Here is an 18,318-nt window from a genome sequence, read left to right as displayed (position 1 = left end):
CTGAAGGCAACCAATCTACAACTTGTTTCAAAATATGCCTGTAACTGTTTTTAGCCCTATCCAGGCTAGAGTTCAAGAAATGGGTTTTTATTCTCTGGGTCTACAGGATCCTTTATAGACAAATCGAAAGTAGAGAAACGAGGTTGTTGAAACCAAATCTAAGACATATATGCATATATTTGTATATGCAGAATATAGATATTCTGGGCCAATAAACGAGAGTAACGACACTGGGAGCATTCAGGAAGGGAACCGACCTGTGGGAGACACAGACATTTCACTGCATACCATTTTGCACCTTTTGAATTTTGAACCACTGTAATATACTACCTACTGGGAAAAAAAAAGAATAAAATGGAATTTAAGGAGACAAATGTTCTAATGTTCCTAAATATACAAGCAAAACAAAGCAAACTTGGGTTTTGTGTGAGCTTTCAAGCTGTGTTGCTGGCCTTCCTTGGGACTTGGTGGAGGAGGGAGGTGAAATGCACACAAGTTAACAGGTAAGGAGAGGAAAATGGGAAGACACCACTTGGACTTGAGGTTTATCCACACAAAAGAGTGTTTAGCAAAGCCAATTTGATGAAGAGATTTTAAGATTTACTCTGTTGCTCATCCTGAAGTGGTCTGGAATGGCATCTGATGTACTTAAGATTAAATGTCACCACATGAATAATTTTTTTCTAATTATGACTGCCAACCAAAGTGGAGTCTAATTGAGACACAATTTTTTAGTTCCCCCAAATCAACATTTAAGTCAGTGACTGGCTAACTATACAGCTTGCAGGCCAAATCCAGCTCGCCACCTGTTTTTGTAAATAAAGTTTTATTGGCTTACAGCCACGTTTATTTGTGTGCACGCTGTATTTGGCTGCTTTTGCACCTCAACAGCAGAGGTGAGTAGCTGTGACAGAGGCCACGTGGCCTGCAAAGCCCAAAATGTTTACTATTTGGCCCTTCACAGAAAGTTTGCCAACCCCTGATTTAAGCGATCATGATTTGATTTAAGGATAGGGTGACATCTGACAAAAAACATCAGTAAGGACGGTGACAGTAACCCATCAAATGGTGAGGTTCCCTCAAATAGGAAGGAGGCCAATGAGTGCACATTTGATATAGTTTCTTTGACACATTTTTGATGTAAATTATAATTATTTAAAACACATATTCAAATAATTTAACAAGAACTTTCTCTCCCTGATGCAATCACTTTATTATTAGAGAAAGAGAATAGATTGCTTCTTAGTATTTAGCCCCAAAGAGGTCACACCTGAAAGGGTGAAGAAGCACAGGGTAACCATCTCTCCTCTGCTGGTGCTGGAAGCAAGGTGGGAGTTGCTGTCTGACCTCCACCTTCTCGTTTCAGTAGCTGAAGACTTGCAGTGGCCAGGTAAGACAAGCTGGGAAGCAAGGGACAGCTCCTAATCTGTCTGCTCCTACATTCCATGATTGTTCTAGTTCATTCTGGGGAAGGGTTGCTGTTGTTTGTTTTCTGAGAAATGGTGATTGGCTCAGTCATGATTGCTATCAAGTTTGTATGCTGTTGGCATATCAGGCACTTGCTGACTAGAAAAGTGTTATGTAAGGGCTTCGTGTTCTTCTGGTGCCAGGTGGAAGACAGATCACCAAGATGAGGTTCCATTATTCTATACAGTCAGAATTTCGAAATCTTCCTCCAGGTCAGACTCCTCTAGTTGCTCAGTAGAGTCGATGAATTCTATCAGGATATGGAAATGAAAAAGAAGAAAGCTTGACACTTAGGTTGGAGTGGTCCATATGGTACTCAGTAGTTAAGACTGGGCATGTTTTAATTTTTTTTAAGTTATTTATTTATTTATTTATTTTAAGAGAGAGAGAGAGAGAGAACAAACACAAGTCGGGGAGGGACAGAGGGAGAGAGACAGAGAGAATTCCAAGCAGGCTTTGTACTATCAGCACAAAGCCTGATGTGGGGCTCAAACTCACAAACTGTGAGATTATGACCTGAACCGAAGTTGGATGCTCAACCAACTGAGCCCCCGCCAGATGCCCCAAGACTGTGCACATTTTAATAATTTTGCTGCAGAAAAGCATGTGTAGAGGAGACCCACAGGTGGGGTCACTGACGAGTGCTAGAAATTCTTTATAAAGAAGCTAAATAATGGAACTTGTTACCTAGTCTTATTCATAGTGATGAGGATGAGACTCTGTAATCTTTGAGGTAGCTTTCGAATCACCCATGGCCTCTGGTTTGTTTTTTGAACCAGACCATGAAAATTCTAGGCATTTTGACTTTGCAAGGAACTTTTGCATCGAGCTCATTTTCTTCTACTGCCCCTCTTGGAAATTGATAAGTATCAGTTCCTCAGTAGATTAAAGTCATCATTCCTTGATCAGACCAGCTGAGTGGAAATTGTACATTCCATGGAAACATGGGCCACCATTGCTTCTGTCTCATAAAACAACTGCTACGCCTAGGTCTGCTGGCCCAAGAGCCCCGGACCAATGGCTTACCTGCCCCAGAGGTTGTCACTTCTGGCTTGGCTGGAGGAACAAAGGGAGGCCAGTGTGATGGGTGTTTCTGAACTAATTCAAACATCCTTAAATTTTCCTTTAGAATTTCCTGAGGAAACACAGCAACAGTTGTAAACACTTCAGACTTACTACATTTCTGCTCAATTGTCCATTTGTGATCCCAAACCCTATGAGAGGGACCTGGTTGTTGAAAGGTGAAAACAAAGCTGTAGCCAACATACCCATCCTCTCCTTGACCCATCCGAAGACCCAGCTCTCTTCAACTCTAGATACTGTTGGCCAGGAAGGAAGGACCATGGAGGGAGTATCTGATGGAAGGTCAGTACTAACTGCCCACGGTCCATCAGGAGGTTCAGGTCATATGCCAGTTGCACGGGCCTAACTCAATACGGGGCTAAGTTCCTGAAGTGTTGGCTCCAAAGAAATGTGTGTTAATTACATTAAATCTGCCCCAAGATAATACATGGGTTTGGTTTGGTTTGGTTTGGTTTGGTTTGGTTTGGTTTTAGCCCAACACTTATGGTATACATCCTAATTTAGATGGCATAGTCTCACAAGAGACATTTATTTGAACTTTTTTTAAAAATGTTTTTTAACATTTATTTTATTTTTGAGAGACACAGCATGAGTGGAGAAGGAGAAACAGAGAAAGAGGGAGACATAGAATCCAAAGCAGGCTCCAGGCTCTGAGCTGTTTGTCAGCACAGAGCCCGATGCGGGGCTCCAACTCACGAACCATGAGAGATCATGACCTGAGCAAAGTTGGACGCTTAGCTGACTGAGCCACCCAGGCGCCCTTCATTTGAACTTTAAATGTGGTATAAATACAGTTTTGCTGCATTCTGAAATGTTAAGCATTGCCTTTAGAAAATGATTTTCCATTATGTTTCAGCCAATTATTAACTGGGGTTTGAGATTCAGCTCGGGACATTAGTGTAAATTATTTGTTCTCTTGTGAAGATAAATCTGCCCTTCTTACACTTGCAAGAGGCTCTGGGCTGCCATATTGTCAACTTTTTTTTTCCAAATAGGAGAACATCATGTCTCCTGCCACCCCATCCAGGGCGTTTTAAACTTCTCCCTGTGATCTCCATTCTTTCCATACGCATTTATCAATGTCACCCACATATTTGGCATGTGTTAGAAGTGAGAATGGGGTGGGCAGATAGAATGATTGGTGAGCTAGCAAAATACTATCAATACCCTTTTACACAAAATACCAAGAAGAAAGAATATCTTGCTTTGGTATTTACAGATTTCTGAAAATTGTGTTTCCTTTAATGGCAGCATGCCTGTATTTTATAGAAATGAGACAATTGAAAGACAAGCTTCCTAAACCATAATTGACTATATGAAACTGTAAACAGATCACTAAACAAATAAAAAACTTTAGTTTAGTTCCTTCAACCATTTCAGCCTTATGAATGGAATAAGGAAGAATTTAGGCTGAACTCTATGAAATCAGCATTTTTAAGTTAAACTGGTAGAATATTCATGGACTATTTCATGACTATTTCATGTAACTCGTAGGCATAATGAGATGAAACATTACTTAGCTAAAAATATCACTCACTTGACATACTAAGCATATTTCAACCCAAAGTTTTTCTTTGGTTCCCCCAAGGTTCTGCATAACCCCCACATCTTAGTTTCTCTCTTGAAATAAAGTCCTAGCAGGCTAGATTTAGGTTACTATGAGAAACGGTCTTGAAAAGGAATCCTATTGAACAATTTTGTTTTTAACACTAAGAAAAACATACATACCTTCTGAACAAGGCTACACCAGTTATCAAAGTCTTTTTCTTCTTTGCAGAAAAATCCCTTGGGGGGGAAACAAGAGAACACAACTTAGAAGTGGGCAGGTGCACTAAGTCAGGCCCTATGCACTGCAAGATGGAGCCACTGGCCCAAAGCTGTGATATGGGCCACTCTCTATGGATGTGTCTTCTGGCAATAATGAAAAATACTGGCAGGATTTCTCTCTCTCCTAGGTCATTGCCTCACCTGGACACACACATTTACTTGTTCATTCCATCTCTCCCTCTCCATCTTTATCTCTTTCTCTCCCTCCCTCACTCTCTCCCTCCCTCTCCCTCTTTCCCTGTCCTTGGCCTTCCCCATCCATCTCCCCTCATACTATGAGACACAGTAACTTGAAGTCCAATCTCCAGAGCATGGGGTTAATTCCATCACATTCAGTGCACAGACACATCCATAAAAAACAGTCAACTAAACCAACAGATAAGCCAAATAGTACTTTTAGCTAGAGGCGGTACTTAATAAGATGGCTTTCACCTTAAGGAAATTATCTATTAGAATAAAGGGGACCATGAATCTCCTTCCCCATCCTCAGAGCCATCCTTCCAGGGGGGAAACCCTGCAACTTCCTGGATTGGGTGTCCAGAGAAATCAGCACTAGGCACGCAGAAGTGCCCCTGGGTGCCCTCTTATCCCTCCCTCCCTCTGTATGTCCTACCTTATTCCCTGTGCCTGTGTGGCAATAATTAGAGGGCAAGAAGTAAAAGGGGAATGACTGTAACACTAATAATAACTATTTACAGAATGCTTACAATGTGCCCGGCACTGCGCTGAGTGCCTAATGCACAGTATATGTCATATGACCCTACGGTGAAGGAACTATTGTTTTGCTCATTTTAGGGATGAGAAGACTGAGGCTTAGAAAAGTTAAGAGACTCCCACTAAGTCCATAGCTAGTAAGTGGCAGGGCCTGGATTCCAACTCGAGTAGTTGTCTTCAAGGTCCACCCCCTCCCCACAATACTATGCTACCCCTTGTAGGGGTTGGTGACTGAACACATTCTTGCCGCCCTACCTAGCAACCTGGATGACCCTCAAGGAACCAATCTGTAATAGGGTGCTGTTGTATCTCTTGGCCCGCCTAACCTTCAGATACCCACCAATGCTACGGAAGGATCCAAGTTCAAGATGTTCATTCGCTGAGGGGATTGCAGGCAATGGAAAGTCTGGTCATCAACTGTTCCATTTTCCTCGGTGTTAACAAAAGTCTGGGTTGTGTGAGGGTCCAAGAAAATGAGCTCATCACCTGTTTGGAATGAGATATGCTTAATCTAGAAAGAACCACTGGCTCTGGCCTCACTGCTGCCCTTGGGAGAGGCACTCTGGTTTTCTAAACCTGTCCCTTGGTGACAATGAGAATGAGGTGACAGAAAGCCCGAACTTGGGTGATCATGCTTGAAGGAAGCCAAGTCCAATCATTTGATGAGAAGATTTGCCCTAGCATTTGCATCTCCTTAAGGTCCAAGACTGGAAATGGAGAGTGACAGGTTTGAGAAATGGTTTGAGGAATGAGAGACCACAGATGACATGGCAGGCTCTGTGAGCAGCAGTAGCAAAGAGGCAGTAGGTAGGATCACCAGGGCATGAGCCCAGGTGCCATTAGGGGGAGCTTCCTGCCTCTTTCAACATGGAAAAGCATCTCACTCCACACCATCAGTGCTCAGACCTCCGGTCAGAGAGCCCATCTGGTAAGAAAAAAGGCCTTGGCCTTCAAAAGAAATGGGAATGAGGACTCTGCAATGGATAGGATACCAGGGCTCTGACTTCTGGTCTTGATTTAGCTAGCAAATTAGTCAATGTTAGCAAGTTAGTAATTCCTGTTGTAAAGCACTGCCTTGGGCTCCTTAACATCAGTACACATACGCCTCCCTGGGAGAATTCACTTCAACATGTTCAGTCTTTACAAATGAGAGGAAAGCCACATTTTGTCAAATTGAAAAGGCCTAGTCCAATGATGACCCTGGAGGAGTCTGTAATAATAAAAGCTCTACTTTGATATTCCAGAGGCTGAGAGTCCCTCTAATGCTCATCAGAGGCAGGCTGAGCTGCCAAAAGTTCCTAAGGTGGAACCCCAACCTCACTGTCCAGGCCTCAGGGCCATGTGGGCTTCTGTGTAATAGACTGGGTTAGGCAACCAAAGAGAGATCTACCTGAGGCTGGAGGGCATGGTAGGAAGAGATGCCCCAAAGAATCTCCCTGGAATGGCACCCAGGGCTGTGTTGGGCCCCATCTAAGTACTTGTGCTGGCAAAGAATGTGTTTCTGATGTCTGATGAGTAGCTTAACTTGTCTGTGTCACAGACCAAGGGCAACCATTCAATTCAATTGGTCTTAAATTCTCTTGTTTTTAAACTGGGGTTACTAGGCCTGTTCCAGTTACCTCACAGGGCATTATAAGAACCAGAAGGTTTCTTTGCTGTGAAATGCTTAAAATACAATACAAATACAAGGTGGCCACTGAAGTATCTCGCTTTGACTCAAAAGTATTTCCCTTAAATTCATGTTTAAGAGTATATGAAAATCAATGCCCCCATATGACTTGTTTTATGAAAGTCAAGGAACATACATATTTCCCCTAGACCACAGGTGGGTGAGATCAGTTATATCAAAAAAGCATGAAGTCACAAAGAAAAGCAACAACCAGAATGTTTAGAAGGAAGCCTACTTATGACGACAGAAAAGTAAGAAGGAAAGGAAGTTCTGCACAATAAAATAGAGATCCAGAGCATGGTTAGAATCAAGCATCCTACCAGGGCGTTTCAAGTTAAGATGCTGGGAATAATAAGAGCGTCCTCTCTGATTCTGGCCTTGTGTGTGTGTGTGTGTGTGTGTGTGTGTGTGTGTGTGTGTGTGTGTGATGGAGCTTGGCAGGCTGCACTGTTCCTTAGAGTGCTTAAAAGAGATACAGGAGAATATCTAAGAAGCCCTAGAAGTGATGTGGGGACTAAATCAAGGTCTCTAAAGAGGCTCAAGTGTAAGAGGCAGTCTGGTCAACCATCTGCAGACACAGGGCTCACACTACACATCTCAGGTGACAACCTTTCTTTACCCAAGTACAGGGGACAAACATCTCCTGTCTAAGCAGGCAAAATTGGAGAGCCAGAGTCTCATCCTGGCCTTAGTGTCCACATTGAGAGCTTTCCCCAGCTTCCCACCAAGAAAGAGGGCCCTCAGGAAGCAATGTGGCATGGTAAACAGGGATGGCCAAATCGGGATTATATCCTGGCTTTGCTACTTTCTAGCTGGGTGGCCTTGAGGAAACAATCCCTCTAACTCTTAGTCTCACTATAATAACAAGCTCTAACTCACAGTTATGCTGTGAGTTATTATGCTAACTATCTATATACATCTCTATATAGGACTATCTATATCTATACATCTCTATATAGGACTATATATGTATATGTTCTCTATATATCTACCTACCTATCTACCTACCTACCTACCTACCTACCTACCTTCCTACCTACATGGGGAGTGGTACTTGGCGGGGTCTCTGACACAAGACAGCTGTTCAGAAAATGGCAGGTCTCATCTGTTCCCCCCTTTTAGGCATTTTACAATCCGGAACCCCAACCGAATACAGTAAGGGGATAAGGCAGAAAAGGGGATTTAGGGGGACTTTGGAGCCTCCAATGAAGGTGAAGCAAAGAGTTTATGAAAGCCAATGGGCAAATGGGTACTATGTAAACCTCTCTCTGGGGAACTAAAGATTGCCCTCACCCCTTTCACGAGTAGTCAACCCTCACAAGTCACCCTGACCCAATGGGCTCATGAAACAAAAGGGCTATGCCAGCTTGGCAAATTCTCTCTGGGTAACTTGAGGAAAGCGAGGCCAGGGTACCCGGGAATCCCATACACTCTCCATTGAGCCCCCTCCAAAATTATTTAGTATCTGTTTCAGCCTTGTGATTAAGTACCAAAATACAGGAAATTGACTTTTTTACAACATTGTATTTGACAGGATCCCAAAAATTTAGAAGCAGAGGCTGTCTAAATTTATATAACTCCAAATACTGGATTTTGTACTTGGAGAAAGAAACGAATGCCTCCATGGTTTGCAAATTTTCCATCAAGCTGTAGTTTTGGGCTCGACCAATAGATGGCAGCAATAGAGAGCTCAGGCAACTGTGTAGACAGCCTCAAAGAGAAGAAAGAGTAAGCAAAGACCAGACCAGTTGGGGGTCAGGAAAGGTGGGGCTATCTTTTACTGAGTGCATACTACATGCCTGGCTATTTGCTGAGTGCTCCCCTGTGAGGTGACAACACGGAGAGTTAAGGGGTAGGCCTATTTTCTTTTTTGTTTTTCTTAAAAAAATTTTTTTTGCTGTTTTATTTATGAGAGACAGAGAGACTAAGTGCGAGTGGAGGAGGGACAGAGAGAGAGAGAGAGGGAGACACAGAATCCAAAGCAGGCTCTAGGCTCTGAGCTGTCAGCACAGAGCCCGACTCAGGACTCGAACTCATGACTTGTGAGATCATGACCTGAGCTGAAGTTGGATGCTCAATCGACTAAGCCACCCAGGCACCCCTCTTTTTGGTTTTTTAAAGTAAGCTCTAAGCCCAACATGGGGCTCGAACTCACAACCCTGAGATCAAGAGTCACATGCTCTACCGACTGAGCCAGCCAGGGGCCCCAGCCCTATTTTCCACTAGAGGAAACTGAGACTGAAGAGTTGATATTTGTTTCCTGCTGTCACACAGCTGATAACTGGGAGACTGCATATGAGGCCAGGTATGTCTGTTTCCACCCCCTCCTCACCTCCCTGAATCTCCAAGGAGTTGGGGGGGGGGAGGGTGGCCAAGCCCATTTCACCTTCTCCTCTGCACATCCCTTGTGCCTTTCCCCAGGTCTGCTCTGGCTTGCTCTTGCCTAACTGAGGCTCTCCCTTGTAATCTAAGCTCATGTTCCTTGAAGCCCAGTTTCAGGCCACATCGCCCCCTTCCCTGTGCTCTTCAGCACTAACCAAGGGTCTAGGCCCTTGGTACTCAACGTGCAGTGTGTACACCAGCAGCCGCAGGACCACCTAGTTAGAAATGTAGACTCTCAGGGCCCACCCTGGACCTGCTGAACGTGCATTTTAAATAGGCTCTCAGGGGGCGTCTGGGTGGCTCAGTCGGTTAAGTGTCTGACTTCGGCTCAGGTCATGATCTCGCGGTCCGTGAGTTCGAGCCCTGCATCAGGCTCTATGCTGACAGCTCAGAGCCTGGAGCCTGCTTCAGATTCTGTGTTTCCCTCTCTCTCTGACCCTCCCCCATTCATGCTCTGTCTCTCTCTCTCTCTAAAATAAATAAACATTAAAAAAAAATTAAATAGGCTCTTAGGGTGATTTGCATGCACATTAAAGTTTGAGAAGAACTGGGCTAGTTCACCTCGTGTGCCATGGGCCTTAAATGACTCTGACCACAGCTAGTGAATAAGGCAGCTAGATTTCCAGAGGCATCGACCTAGGCAGGGGATCCTGGGCTGCTTGTTAGCATCTGCATTAGGAAGTTAGTGGTTTTAAGGCTTAGCCCCTGTTATCAGAAACAGGATAGCTCTGTCTTTGCCTCCTTTCACATCTACCTAGTCATGGCTCTGAACAAGGAGGCAGCAGGCCCAGCTGCATGGAAGTCAGAAGATAGCTCCTAGCACGAATGCCCAAGCCCCTAAAAGAGGGGGATCAACAATGCCAGGAGAGTGAAACCCTGCCACCCTGGACCCCACAGAAAGGAGACAGAGATGCTGAGATAATGCTGTGACCTTGGGGTGGTCCAGTGGGAAAGCAGCTATAGAACCATCTTATCAAGAGGCAAGGAAGTGGGACACTGAAGGAGGGGATCCACTCTCCAGCAGACACAGAGAAGTGTTACTCTCCACAGATCAGGCCAGAGACAGAATGAGCTGGCCAAAGGCCACAGCATCTCTGGGCTAGAAGAGGGCCCCCTAACTGGAATTGCCTGGTGTCACGTGCAAACCTTCTGCCCACCCTCCCCTGGCCCATGACGACTTACTTGTGATTCCTCTTTTCTTACCTAAGAATCCTATGAAATAATAGGCGTTATTTGGTTTTCCTCCTAAGGCCCCTAAAGACTGGGGCATCTTAAAACACTCCTAGAGGGAAAGAGAGTGCAAGATTCTCAACTCACTTGTGGACTGCTGCTCACGGATCTCTGTACTTACATGGCGGTGTGATGGGCGGGCGGCACTCTGGGCCTGGGAAACGGGGTGACTTACTTTGAATGCATCAACATAGACAGGATTGATTTGGTTTATGCCCAGGCGAAGGGGCACAATAAGCAGCAGGGGTTTCCAGGCTGGGCAGCAGTCAAAGGTGCCCCTACTCTGATTCGAAGCATTCAGAGTGCTGGGGGTGCTCTCACCAACTCTGTCAGCACTTGAGGGAAGGACGCAGCACATTTTTTCTGGAAGTGGAAGACAAGAGAGCTGGGTGAGTAAGGGGTATCTGGTCATATGAGATACACCAAGGGCGAAACTAAGGGCAACCTCACATGACATCTACCTGGGAGGCCCTCCCATCTGCCACTGAGGCCCAGCTTGCCCCACCTCGCCCCACAGGAAGCCCAGGCCACTTCTCCAGCCCTTACTCCTCTTCCTTCTGGCAACCGGGCACTCACTTACCTCCTGCCAGATATTAGGGGCTCATTGAAAAAAAACAAATCTGATTTCTAGACTAGTTTTTCTGCCTTTGAGACAGGGACTGTATCTTTGGTTTCTCTAACCCCATGGCAGAGAGCACAGGGCTGGGGCAAATGGGGACCTCCACAGAAGACCTGTTGGTTTAACTGATTATCCATACTTTGAGTATCCTGCAGGGAAAGGGTCTGATAGCTCACTGAGGGTCAGAAAAGACCCTCATTGTTTTCTTCCTTTCAGAAAGCTGAAAGGAAAGAGAAGAAAAGGCATAGCGAATGATTAACCAGAGTCCTGTGCCCTCCCCCCAAGCTTCCCTGCTTTAGTGGAGCAGGCCAGAGAGTCAGTGCCTGTCTGTCAGTCTGTCTGTCTGTTGTCCCTCTCTCTCCCTCTCCCCCACCCACCCCCACCCCACACACTTTCTGAATGTTGAGGAAGGACCTCAACCACCCACCACCTGGGAAGGTAGACAGGCTAGGGACTCACTGATATCTTCAATGACCACTGTGTTATCCATTGAAACATAAACAGCCAAGGAATTCCATTCGTCAAATAAAGCAAGTTTTCTGCAAAGTAACACACAATGAAGTAAAAATGGGGGAAGATGGCAACAATAGCAGGAAGCAGTACAATATATGCCCACTGTTCCTAAAGTCACCAAATGCTGAGCCACAGAGAAGTTAGGATTCGGGTCAGCTCTGGCTCCCCTGACCGAGAGCTCTGGAACATTCCATGTCCAGGGACCTTGAGAATGCCACAGAGTCACTGTTTTAGAACGCTGAAAAAAAATTCCTGCTTTACAAAATGGAAAAGTCTACCTCACAAAGTGACTCCTGTCAGGCAAAAGAGAAAAGATGCCAATGTATCTGCTCCCAGAGATTTTGTTTTCTCTTCTTAAACAAAACACATTCTGACTTACTGCTTTTTTCAAAAAAAGGAAACTGTCATGAAGTTATAAATATAAATATAAAATATAAAATATAAATACATACATATGTTTGGGAGCACAGATAATGTTGAGGATAAGGCTGAGGAAAATGCAGAGAGAGAGAGAAATATGTCTTACACCCCTCCCCATGTGCAGTGCAAATGCTGTTCAAGAGACGTGGGCTGCATCTGGCCTTGGTGTGGGGCCTCTCTGGTCAACAGCTGAACAGAGAGAGAGCATGCTGAATTGTATAACTTTGGAGGAGATTAGAAAGAAAACCCCTTCAACACAAGGATTTTCTGAGGTCTGAGTAAAGCACCATTGCCGGGGTGCCTGGGTGGCTCAGTTGGTTAAGCATCCGACTTTGGCTCAGGTCATGATCTCATCATTCATGAGTTCAAACCCTGTGTTGGGCTCTGGCTGACAGCTCAGAGCCTGGAACCTGCTTCAGATTCTGTGTCTCTCTCCCTCTGTCTCTGCCCTTCCCTTACTCACACACTCTCTCTCAAAAATAAATAAAAACATTTAAAAAAAAAAACAAAAGAAAAAGTAAAAAAAAGATTAAAAAAATAAAAAATAAAGCACCGTGGCCATTTCTCTCTTATGTTTCCCTCTTACCAGTCTGAAAGAAGGTGTATTTAACCTGGCTACTTCTGGAATTCTTGAGTAAATAACAGCCTCACTGGATAAAACAATATATATATATATAAAACAATATATATATAAAACAATATATATATATAACAATATATATATATAACAATATATATACATATATATATATATGATTTTCCTAACCAAAGTAGCTCCCAGGAAGAGGTTAATTACCATTACACTTTAATTTCATTCCTTGTAATGTATTACCTTTCCCTGATACACTAATACTCTGTTATTAATGATAACAATCACAGTGACTCAAAACCCACTTAGGGGTGCCTGGGTGGCTTAGTCGATTGAGCGTCTGACTCTTGATTTCAGCTCACGTAATGATCCCTGGGTCGTGGGATCAAGCCCTGCGTCAGACTCGGCACTAAGCATTCATCCTGCTTAAGATTCTCTCCCTCCCTCCCTCTCTCTCTCTCTCTGCCCCTCCCCCACCAAAAACAAGCCACTTAAATTCTTTAAAAAAGGTATGTTTCCATTTGCTTATTGTTGAGAACTTCAAATTTTAGAAGAAAGAAGCAGATTCTGAAGGACATCATGTAAAAACCAAACATTTCAGGCTGGGTTTGGGTCTCGGCACAGCCATTCTCATCCATCTTCTACACCTTCGACCCTGGGTTCCTACGGTGCTTCCTGAAATACTGCCAGATCTTCACTCAGCAGAATCAATGATGACCCCCAAAGGGACTATGGACTAAGGCAAGGAAGTGGTCACAGGGGGGTTGCAGCATTAGCAAGGAATAACGCCAAAATACAGATTTTGCTTGGGTCCCCAGGAAATCCAGACTACTCCCCTCGTGAGCACATTTTCAGAGCATTCTGGTTCACGAAGACTGGCTAATAATTGAAACAGTGCCCCCTCTGTACTTTTCATGGAGGAGGTCCTGCCATCATCCTCCAGAGAGCCTGGGAATTGAAGAAGCAAGCTACGCCAAAGGATTCCAGATGGTTTCAATCTTCTGATGCCTAAATCCAGCTTCAGATTCTGGATGGCATCTCCATTCACCCATCAAGTATCTACTGAGCACTTATGTGTGCCAGGCAGTTTTATGTGCTGGTGTTACTGTAGTGAACAAGACAAATGTAATCTCTGCCCTTGCGAGTTTTCATTCAGTGACAGGCTGTCAGGAAGGAGAGTGACAACAGGTGAGGTGGCCTAGATGTATAGGTGCTGATGCCACCCATCCCATTCACTTCTAAAATGTTCATCTTAGATTCTCCACCTTGCCTCTTGGTATGGGCAGTAAATTCTGCGATTTAACAGAGCAACTGCACAAGTACCATGCTGGGGTACCTGGAGTCTGCCAAGACACAACAAACTGATCCCAAGACTCCCTTGGGGTTTGTCTCCTCCCACAGGTGTTGAGTTCCTTGAGGCAAGAACTGTGTCTAGTTTATTTCTGTATACCCAGCACTTTGCACAGCACAGCCACTCAGTAAATGTTGAATGAATGGGGCACCTGGCTGGCTCAGTTGGTTTAGCATCTGACTTTGGCTCAGGTCATGATCTCACGGTTTGTGGGTTCAAGCCCCGCATCAGGCTCTGTGCAGACAGCTCAGGGCCTGGAGACTGCTTCTGACTCTGTGTCTCCCCCTCTCTCTGCCCCTCTCCCGCTTGTGCTCTGTCTCTCTGTCTCTGTCTCTCTCTCAAAAGTAAATAAACATTAAAAAATTGTAAATCTTGAATGAATGAATGAATGAATGAATGAGGTTTTTTTTTATACTATACAGAGTGGGAGTCCTTGTCTTTCCTAAGCTAGCTCAGCCTCCGCCACTTACTATTTAGCCTTTTGGCTTCAAAGTGACCCTCAGGCTGATGGTTCCCTGGAAGGTGAACACCAACCTGCAGAGGGAACAGATACTGAATGAGTCCTGAGATGCCTCCCTCTATACCGGCACCAGTGACTACGACTCTGAAATATGATAACAGATGTCCATACTTGCACACTTCAAAGAACTGTCTAGGCAAAATAGTGCAGATGTCTGGTGGCTTAGTGGGATGGCAGGAATAGTTAGATTGATGGGACACTGAGTTGGCAGAAGAAGGAGGCATAGGAAAGAGTACAATAAGGCAGATGCCAGACTCTTTTACTTACTTTAACACCTGTGCAACTGTATTTGGTCCAAACCATTCGCCAATTGATTTCCCTTCTCCTACACCCATTTGTGCTGTTTTTATGTGGAAAAAAAAAGATGTTAGCAAAAGTTCTTTTAGCACACCACAAACTCCTATTTTTTTCATAAATAATTAAGCAGATGGACAACTTAGCAGAGCCACATATAAGGCAGGGGGTGAAAGCAGTAGGTACAGACATTGCCATAAAACTATTGATGTAACCTTACCCATTTGATGGATAGAGTAGCAACAATCCTTTCTATCTAAGAAGCACTGTAGGATCCGTTGGTATTCTTTGGGTTGTTCTTTTTGTTTCTCCCAGTTCCAGTCTTTTTAGGAAAAAAAATGAGTTAAAATCATTTTTATAACTGTTTATTTACCTCTCTGCACTCTTACTGTAACCACGGGGTTAGAGGGAAAACACACGAGTTGTATCTGGAAGGCAGGAGTGATCAAGTTAGAACATTCATAAGGAACTCCAATATTGACAACAACGGCATCTGGAGACATTACTTTCAAAGTCTCAGTGGGTGTAAAGTAAAAGGAAAACAAGACTTTAACCAAGGAATTGACTTAGCCCAAGGGCTTGAGCTAGATAAATATTACATGACAACAATGTCAGGCAAGGCCTTTCTGGTCAGCTACTCAGCGAGAAGGAGCTCACCAAAAACCCAGCAGTATATCCTTAGATCACTCTGATGCCACAGTGTCTCATCTCTACACAGACAGCAATACCTTTGGTCCCTATATTTTGGCCACATTGCCAAAAGAGTCTCAATTGCCAAAAGAGTGGGGGGTACTGCTCTTCTCACACATGACAGTGCACAGGGGAATATACACAACTTACAACTAAGGGTTTAAAAAACAATTGCATGCTGCCATTTTTACACAACCTTGAAAACGTCCACACTGACCTTTGGAAAAACACATACCTTTGCTATCAAGCGTTCAAGGTTTCTTTATGACCAAAGCCAAAATAACGACATCTCTAGGAATCCTATCTGTGCCTTAGGCATGGCGCCCCCAAATGCTGCAGGGGCTATTTATCCCTCCCGAAGGACACCCACAAAAATTCTCCATAATCGCTACTGTGGAGGGGATGCGCTTCTCCCCTTCCCTCAGCTTTAGGAACTCTGTGTAATGGGACAGACCTCCGGGGCTCTGTTTGCTTCCAAGACACAAATTTCTCTCCCAAAGGTTCGAGGGAGATTTTAACCTCACAGCTGAAGTATACTTGAAGCCAAAGGCCATTATCTCCAGAGTCTTCTGTTCTCTTTGCTTCCAGTGGATCTGAAATCAAACTTTTAAACTTTGTGGCCATCATAGTCTTCAGAGGGTGAACCACATCCAGGTTGTTTTTGTTTTTGTTTTCATTTGCTACTGAATTGTCCAAGTCTGGGGAAATCCTGAGTAGCTGGCTGCTAAGTACCGCTAAATGTTGACTGATGATAGCGATGAGTGAGTGAATACTTAATTATGGAGTAACTGAATAGGAAGCCCTCCAAAATACTTCTTTACGAAACTACATCTTCAAGGGATGCCTGGGAGGTTCAGTCGGTTGAACGTCCAACTTTGGCTCAGGTCATCATCTTGTAGTCCATGGGTTTGAGCCCTGCATCGGGCTCTGTGCTGACAGCTCAGAGCCTGGAGCCTGCTTTGGATTCTGTGTCTCCCTCTCTCTCTGCTCCCCCCCTCCAGCTCTCTCTCTCTCTTTCTCTCTCTCTAAAAAATAAAAATAAACAGGGGCGCCTGGGTGGGTCAGTCGGTTAAGTGTCCGACTTCAGCTCAGGTCACGATCTCGCGGTCTGTGAGTTTGAGCCCCGCGTCAGGCTCTGGGCTGATGGCTCAGAGCCTGGAGCCTGCTTCCGATTCTGTGTCTCCCTCTCTCTCTGCCCCTCCCCCCTTCATGCTCTGTCTCTTTCTGTCTCAAAAATAATAAAATAAACATTAAAAAAAATTAAAAAAAATAAAAATAAACATTAAAAAAATACCAAAATTACATCTTTGAATATATCTTAGCTACAAGATCTATTTCAAATTCTTCCTGCTATTTGCTTTTATATTAAAACGACTGAGACTACTGAGTTTGGGGTTTTATGTTTTCCTCGTTTGCTTCCCACAGAATTCACTTCCAGGAAGATCGTCTTGCTGTGTTTTATAAATGAGAAATTAAATAGAATGGATCTGCTCCAAGAAGTATGTGTACCATAGAGAAATCACTGGACAATGAGTCAGAAGACCTGCCTTCTTCTATTCCCAAATCCACGCTTTCTTGCTGTTTGACTCTGGGTAAGTCCTTGTACTTCCTAAGCCTCAATTCCCTCATCTGTAAAACTGGAATTATGATACTACCCAGGAAAAGTGGGTTTAGGCTCCTCTAAACTCTGAAAATAAGGCATTAAGCCCTAAAACCTCCCCAGGCCCTTCTGCAATCCTCTCTGGTAACTGCAGCAGGGTGTGTGAGGCTGCCAGAGTGGGGGGAAAGGAGTGATGTTTTCATACCTCTGAATCTCAAGGAGCAACAATGAATTCAGCCAATGAATTCATGCAGCCAATGAATTCAGCAGGCCAATCTCATCCAAGGTGTCCTTTCCCTCCCTCATCTCCATGTTAAACCAGGCCTTCACCCAAGTGCCTGAACTGGCATCCAGCCAAGGTCATCCTACAGATGCCCACAGGGAAGCATGCACAGACCTTAAGAAAGCAGGAGACTCAAGGGTTCCAAGCATACCAGAAGTTTCTTAATGAAGTGGCTTTCTAAGAAAGCTAAATTAAGGATTCCTTCATTGTCAAGTGGATATTCTCAGTGAACCCAAACCAAAACAGCACGAGCTCCCTCATTAGGCACTTCCTTTAGGTCACTTACATCCTCACCAGGCAGACTTTTTCAATGAGGTCAAGAAACAGATTTACCACCACACCCTTCTTCCTGCTCCCTTTATTATCTGACCTGTTTAAGGACTCACTCGAACAACAGCGAAGATGGAAACTCTAATGACACACCTGCCTCAATGTTCAGTTCTGTCCCAGGAAAATAACTCTCTGGCTTCGTGAATCACAAGGAAATGCCAGCTGTTTCCTTCTCCTGGGAGGCTTTATTGACTTTTCGGCCCCATCACTTGAGCTGGCAGATAGCATTTTAGGACCTTCGGCTCTGTTACTGAATGCTCCTGAAGCTCGGCACCAATGCTAAAGTACCAGCAGGAAGTGCTACTGCAGAGGTCTCTGAGGCAGAACGAATTTAACTCACCCCTTCCCAAGTGTCTGCAGATAAGAGCTTGAGCCAGCATCATCTGTCCACAGCGGAGCATGCATCCCCAGCCGGCATCTGATGAAGGGCCAGTTCCCCCTGTTGGCAAAATGGATGGGAATGACTATGGGTTCCTTGGATTGCCCTTTCCTGAAACATTGGCAAATGTGGGAATCATACAAGACAGACAGAAACACAGACTCTGAAAAGAGACAAGAGATACAGCTGAATATCAAACAGGGCTTGTTATAGGGTGGAACTTGCAGAGATAACACTGAGTTAGCCAAAACAGTTTCTATGACCAAAGACAAAACAAGCAAATGAACAAAACCTGCCCCTTAGGTTTTCTCCTTGGGGACTTCTAGGTATGCATGCAATTTTTGTAGATGACTGCCAG

The 18,318-nt window shown here is 44.4% G+C and overlaps 1 protein-coding gene across 1 annotated transcript in view; it reads right to left on the bottom strand.

Annotated features, from left to right (window-relative positions):
- Nucleotides 1-1,188: 1,188 nt before the first annotated feature.
- ATG4A (autophagy related 4A cysteine peptidase) overlaps nucleotides 1,189-18,318 on the bottom strand; it is a 56,731-nt gene continuing 39,601 nt past the window's right edge. The window contains exons 4-13 of the mRNA XM_027054934.2: nucleotides 17,922-18,020; nucleotides 14,899-15,000; nucleotides 14,652-14,724; nucleotides 11,451-11,530; nucleotides 10,548-10,735; nucleotides 10,346-10,424; nucleotides 5,432-5,577; nucleotides 4,279-4,335; nucleotides 2,494-2,602; nucleotides 1,189-1,717 (exon numbers count right to left, since the gene is read on the bottom strand). Of these exons, the coding sequence (XP_026910735.1) occupies nucleotides 1,647-1,717; nucleotides 2,494-2,602; nucleotides 4,279-4,335; nucleotides 5,432-5,577; nucleotides 10,346-10,424; nucleotides 10,548-10,735; nucleotides 11,451-11,530; nucleotides 14,652-14,724; nucleotides 14,899-15,000; nucleotides 17,922-18,020 (1,004 nt within the window). The 3' untranslated portion in view covers nucleotides 1,189-1,646. The remainder of the gene's footprint in view (nucleotides 1,718-2,493; nucleotides 2,603-4,278; nucleotides 4,336-5,431; nucleotides 5,578-10,345; nucleotides 10,425-10,547; nucleotides 10,736-11,450; nucleotides 11,531-14,651; nucleotides 14,725-14,898; nucleotides 15,001-17,921; nucleotides 18,021-18,318) is intronic.

This window comes from Acinonyx jubatus, chromosome X, assembly GCF_027475565.1.
Source record: "Acinonyx jubatus isolate Ajub_Pintada_27869175 chromosome X, VMU_Ajub_asm_v1.0, whole genome shotgun sequence".
Lineage (NCBI taxonomy): Eukaryota > Metazoa > Chordata > Mammalia > Carnivora > Felidae > Acinonyx > Acinonyx jubatus.
The sequence above is the reverse complement of the archived record's forward strand: the minus strand, read 5'-3'. Positions and strand labels throughout refer to the sequence as shown.